Here is a 5,893-nt window from a genome sequence, read left to right on the forward strand (position 1 = left end):
TATGTATGTATGTATGTATATATATGTATATATATATATATATATATGGGTGTGTGTGTGTGCGTGTGTGTGTGTGTGTGTGTGTGTGTATATATGTACGTATGTATGTATGTATGTATGTATGTATGTATGTATACATATATATTTATGTATATTTAACTATCGATATACACTAATAGATGACTCGATAAGGTAGTCTTGTCCGCGAAACTGAGGACACTGAATTTTATGGAGCTATTCTCAATTGTAGATATACACTTATAGAAAACTCTATATAGATAATCTTGTTCGCGAAACTGATAGCACTGTATATTCATTTCCAGCGTTCATTTCCCATTGTAGCCGTGTAGTATATGAGAATAGAGATTTCCATGTTCGAAATTCTTCATAATCGTGGATAGACCAGTAGATTGAAGCGCCTTCGACTCTTCTATCAGAGTATTTGTTTATTACCATATTGGTATGATCCTGGCATCAGCAAAATTTTATTCCAAATTTTGCGTGGTTCGCTCAAATTGTTCAGGTTGAGGTTGGTACATGAGTTGTATGCAATTTTTATTTTAATGTGACAGGTGCTCTCACCAGTCGGACATGTTATTCTATTACACGTGTAAAATGCTGGCTGGTGTGGATCACATGCGAGTATTTCACAAAATGAGATTTATCTCGTGCTAATGAATTTAACAATAGCTTCATATTTGTAGTTTCATTATCTTAACCAATTAGACACAATCTTCGTGATTGTTTTGTCAATCACATATATTTTATAGGCTGTGGTCATCAAGCAGACTGGAAAATCCATCAGGTTGAGAATGGCTAAAATACCCCAGACAGACACAGATGTACTCAAAAACAAGGTGGTAAATCTTCATCATCATATTTCAACCTATTCTGTGCTCTCGCATGAGCTGCATTATATAGTATTCACAGCAAGTTGAATTCCATTATACACGTATAATCGATTGGTAATTAGTGGGTTTTATAGAAGATGGAGATGTGCAGTTCATTGGATGGTGTGTAAATGCCACGCCGCAAATAAAGTGAAGGTCAATCAGAAGTCAGAACTCGGAAATGAAGCAATTATGAAGGCCAGACCATCACTAGCTACTGTGACCAGAGTCACCAAACACTCCACTGACTCCAGATAGTCCAGAGTAGAAAAATTGTCCCATGTACATACAATCACACATCCGAGTATTTTATATTTTTATACATTTGTTTTGCTTTTCTTAAAAACCAAAGAAGCACCATACATAAATAGTTAAATACATACGGACTCGTTGGCAAGCTCCTCATCCTGTCTCTCATATTTTATACTCCACTGTTTACAGTTTCTAGAGAATCTAGAATTCAGAATTGTATTTAGATGGTTGCAGAGATGGGTGGTCATGATTTGTTTGGTGCATTTTTTTCAAGTGACTCGTTCGTGATTCGTGAACGTTTGCTCTTGCGACTTGGACCCGTTTTGGACTGTAAAATTTAAATTTTATGAATAATATATGTATTAAAAATTACAGTATATGTAATAAAGCATAAAGTATTGACAGATTAAAGAAGAGTAAATTTTTTATTAAAACAAAATGTAGGAAATGGTACAGAGTAAATTGTTTTAATTTTGAGGGGTTTTTAGCTTGACTGTTGATTGTTGAGTCATCATTGAGTAGTCAGTAGCCTGTATACTGCTGTGTTTTTTTTTAAATAAAGGGGTTTGATTGATGGATACGTTGGGTAGTGTTCTCTACACTACTGACTACAGTCTACTGACTCCTGTCCGCATCACTCTACAGTACAACTCTACATATGCAAACTCTTTTTAGTCTCTACAGTCTACAGTCTAAATAGTCACTGGATCTACACTCTACAGTCTACACTCTACAGTCTACACTCTATTTACACTCTACAATAAGTAAAATACGCCAGTAACACTGAACTCACTGTTTACTGTCTAGTGTCTACATAGACATACTCTACATACAGCTAACCTCAAACCGTTTTTCGTTAAATATTCATTTACGTTCAACTTTTATTCCATATGCGGTCCTCTGTGTGCTCATAGGTGCACCTTGCGGGTCTAAACATTTCAGTGTGTACCGTTTTCACGATACGAGCCAGTCCTACAAAAACAGGAAACCCCCGTTATAACGTTTTAAAATTGAATAAATATGCGTTTACGTTCGACTTCTATTCCGTACATACCCCCATCACATCCATTACTATACAGAGTAGAGGTACAATAGTGTACTCTCTCTCTAGAGTGTAGTTGTATATTTACTATTTACTAAATACTAAATAAATAGTAAATACAGTCGACAGTATATGCTGTACAGTGTACAGTGTACCATTTGTACAACTGTACAGTGTACAAGCATGAGTCATAAGTCATATGTAACTCATAACAACTCAACAGTCAATAGTAGCTGACTCCCCCTGTGAATTCTGACTCCCGACTCCTGACTGTGAGTATGTTTTTTCTATAAAATTAATATTATATTATTATACAAACATGTATAGTTGTATACAGTACACATATATCAATATTATCATATATCTGTGGCCTGTGCAATATGTGTATGTATGTGCGTTGCCTTCTCGTTTTTTGTTTTTTTTTTAATTTGATCTGACCGTATAATTTAAGGTCTGCACAACACAAAGGGTAAAACCTACAGCTATTTTAATTGGCTTTTGGAATTTTATATAAGCCAAAATGAACAAACAAAAGCCTCCCGCCTTTTACGAATGACCTTTTACATAGTTGTTTTCACCAATCACAATTGAAAACCGAAAATATTGACAAGTGAATTTACATTTAGGATATAGTCGATTTCATGGGTTCATGTTTACAGGTTTTAGAATGCTTGTACTATTCAGTCATGTTTGTACTACAATATGACTTGATAACCGAACTTTGACATCTGACATCTAACATCATCTCCTTAGCACAGCCATTTGGTCTCCACGATACCATTGAAGTTCATGACAAATAAATATCGGCAAACTTTTGCAATACTGTTCATTCTATCTCCCTAGCTGACAACAACAGACAATCCGTCAGATACAGAAACGAAAGTTGAATGAAGTATAGCATATATAACAATGAAGATCAATAATTGCATACTCGTAGCCACCACGATGGTGTGCTTGTCGACATTTGCAGTGAATGCTGAAAATGCTATGGACAAGTCCTTGGGTGCAATGGATCTTATCATAGACGAAGGACCCCTGGAAGTTGAAGCGAGCGCTATTCTAGATGACATCGAATTTAATCCAGAACTGGACTTGAATATCCATATGAATGCCTTCGGCAGCAACGATTTAGAAATGGAGTTAGATATAGTTATACCTAAATTCGACGAAGAGGCTGTAGCGAGGGGTACGGATGCCATCGTAGAGTCCGATGGCAATTCACCGACATTCCTGTTCGCAGGGACCGACTATTCGTTGGCCATCCTGGGCTCTCTACTGGGTATATTCGCACTGATTGTATGTGGAATAACACTGAAGAAACGCAACCTTCTCTACGGCCCAGAAGGCGATAACCGGTTACCTTCACCGACGCAGCGACGTGCGTATAGGCGCGCAACCTGGAGCACAAGCCCGTGGGTAAGTGGGAAGCCGACCAGTAAGTGATCCCCTAATTGTCTGCTACGTTAATCGGCACCCGTCGGATAATACGTTAGATGGCGCATGACATTTTCTGACTAATCGATCCTAACGACTGCATCGGGAAATGTTGAAGAGCACGCACGAGGAAAGGCTGCCAGGGGAACTACCCCGGTCGCCGCCCAGGAATCGACTAAAATCACTAAAGCTCGCCCTATAATATAGGAAGCAATGATGCGAAGCTCAAGGTGAAAGCGAAGCTGAAGGTAGAACCGGAGGGATCCATTGTACACACTATCCTACCATCCCATATCGGTTTGACACCCTTACAGGGTTGAGAGTCAGGAGATGAACATAAAGACTGTCTAGTGCATCGTTGAAGCGTACATATTTACTTCGTGAATTGGGTTACTGTTCATATTCCATTTCTGTGCCACCGAATTTCATTTGACTTCATTTCAACGTCGACTAAATCTTTCACTTATTCGTACTCTACTGATTCTCCGTCATGTTCGTACTCGCCTAACCCGACACATGCATCACCGCTGTCAATACACCAGGCGCAACCCGCGATCACAATATACACTATAATTACCGTGCATCAGGGTATGGAGTTAGCTTTTGTCGATTGTAAAGCCCGCTATAAGTCCGCTATAGTCCGACTCCAAGGTCCATGAGATGTGACGAAGGACGTAATCCAACAAAGCATTCAACTGTCCCAACCGTGAAACATAAGAATCATACAACACCGAGTTCAATATTAAAGGCTATAAAATAAGCTTGTAAAAAAATATCTTGGTTCGACAGAGTAACAAGAATAGTGTGTGCTGATATTCGCAAGCATTCGCTTGGCTTCATGTTTAAACTCTAAATCCTAAAATCCCTAAACCCTAAACAATGCTAAATGTTGTATATCACAAGTTTTATTTCGCTTTGTCGGTCGTCCAATAAGCACTTCAATCTCTTCCGGCGTGTTCTTCACGTGCGCGGTCGCGATCCCGACTATTGACTTTTGCGGGCTCCCAGGTGTACTGTCTGTATGTTACGAAAGTGATATGTGCAATATGAGTCTTGATAGAAGCATTCGAGTACATTGATAGAATTGCTAGCCAAATGAAAGGATCAAATTAGAGGATAACAGGGCCAACACAGGCCGATTGTTCACATATCACACACGGACACAAACGATGGAAGACAAACGCAGCGCCTGACTTACCGTCCACGCCTCGAGTTGCCGAATAACTCTCTGCGCAGTTCACGGCCGACAGGGCGTACATGCATGAAATTACAGAATCCACCACGACTGCATTGCTCCATCTCGTACTGTCGACAACACGCTTCGCGGAAATCTGTCACCGGCGATAACTCGGCATGGATAGGTCTGCCTGTGAGGATATTTTAGTATTGGTATTTTGTTCAAAGCGTGCGTGCACGATATCGTCGAAACACAGACATGCACGCTTCAAGTTTTTAATGCTTGTAGCACAGCCTCCACAACAATGCAGACAACTACAGCATACAAAACAGAAAGCTAAACGAACACGCCGTAATAAGGTGAGAATCGCAGTATGGATCTACTTTAGCGTAATATAATGATTTGAATAAAGAAGCAATTTTAACTTGACAGCATTAGCTGGAGATGTAAAAACTAAAAATAGCAAGGTGTAGAGGATTTTATAAGCGATTCTAAAACCAACAACAAGATATAGGTGCGTCCATTTGGAATCGCTACCAATGAAAATTCTTGCGAACGTACCTGCAAACCACCGATTAGTTAATCCCAACACTGCCTTCTCGGCGGCTTCTTCTTGTGCGAATTTGATATACACATTTCCCACCAAATGATCACCCAGGTTATCGCAAACGTTCATCTCCTCGATTTCGCCGTATTTCTCTGTCAGTTCCACACATAGATCTTCATATATTTCTGTATAGAAAATGTAGTTAAGGCCAGTAGTCCGTGAGTTCGTTGCATAGCACAATCAGAATGTGAACTAAAAGAATTATTTCCAAAAAATAAAACTAGATATTCTAATGAAGAAGCCTAGCAAGATAGTGAGTTGAGTATCCACAGTGAAGCTGTTAGTTTATAGTACAATTTATCACAAAATGATACTGACTGGCTACATACAAACAAACATATCGAGATATCAAATACATGAACTTATACGTCTACACATAGTATATATATATATTAATATATATATATATATATATATATCTATATATATATGTATATATATATATATATACATATATATATAGTTACTTTATATATTATTTAGTATATATA

The 5,893-nt window shown here is 38.4% G+C and overlaps 2 protein-coding genes across 2 annotated transcripts; one reads left to right on the plus strand and one right to left on the minus strand.

The window, feature by feature from the left end:
* The first annotated feature begins 3,012 nt into the window (after positions 1-3,012).
* Positions 3,013-4,351, plus strand: SARC_03725 (hypothetical protein). The gene has a single exon (XM_014302465.1). The coding sequence runs from the start codon at positions 3,094-3,096 to the stop codon at positions 3,625-3,627; it is 534 nt and encodes a 177-aa protein (XP_014157940.1). The 5' UTR covers positions 3,013-3,093; the 3' UTR covers positions 3,628-4,351.
* Positions 4,352-4,556: 205 nt separating this feature from the next.
* Positions 4,557-5,471, minus strand: SARC_03726 (hypothetical protein; the record flags this gene model as incomplete). The annotated part of the gene is made up of 3 exons (XM_014302466.1): positions 4,557-4,635; positions 4,817-4,985; positions 5,357-5,471. 3 exons carry the CDS (start codon positions 5,469-5,471, stop codon positions 4,557-4,559), a joined length of 363 nt encoding a protein of 120 aa, XP_014157941.1.
* Positions 5,472-5,893: the final 422 nt, after the last annotated feature.

Source organism: Sphaeroforma arctica (genome assembly GCF_001186125.1).
Source record: "Sphaeroforma arctica JP610 unplaced genomic scaffold supercont1.196, whole genome shotgun sequence".
NCBI classification, from domain to species: Eukaryota; class Ichthyosporea; order Ichthyophonida; genus Sphaeroforma; species Sphaeroforma arctica.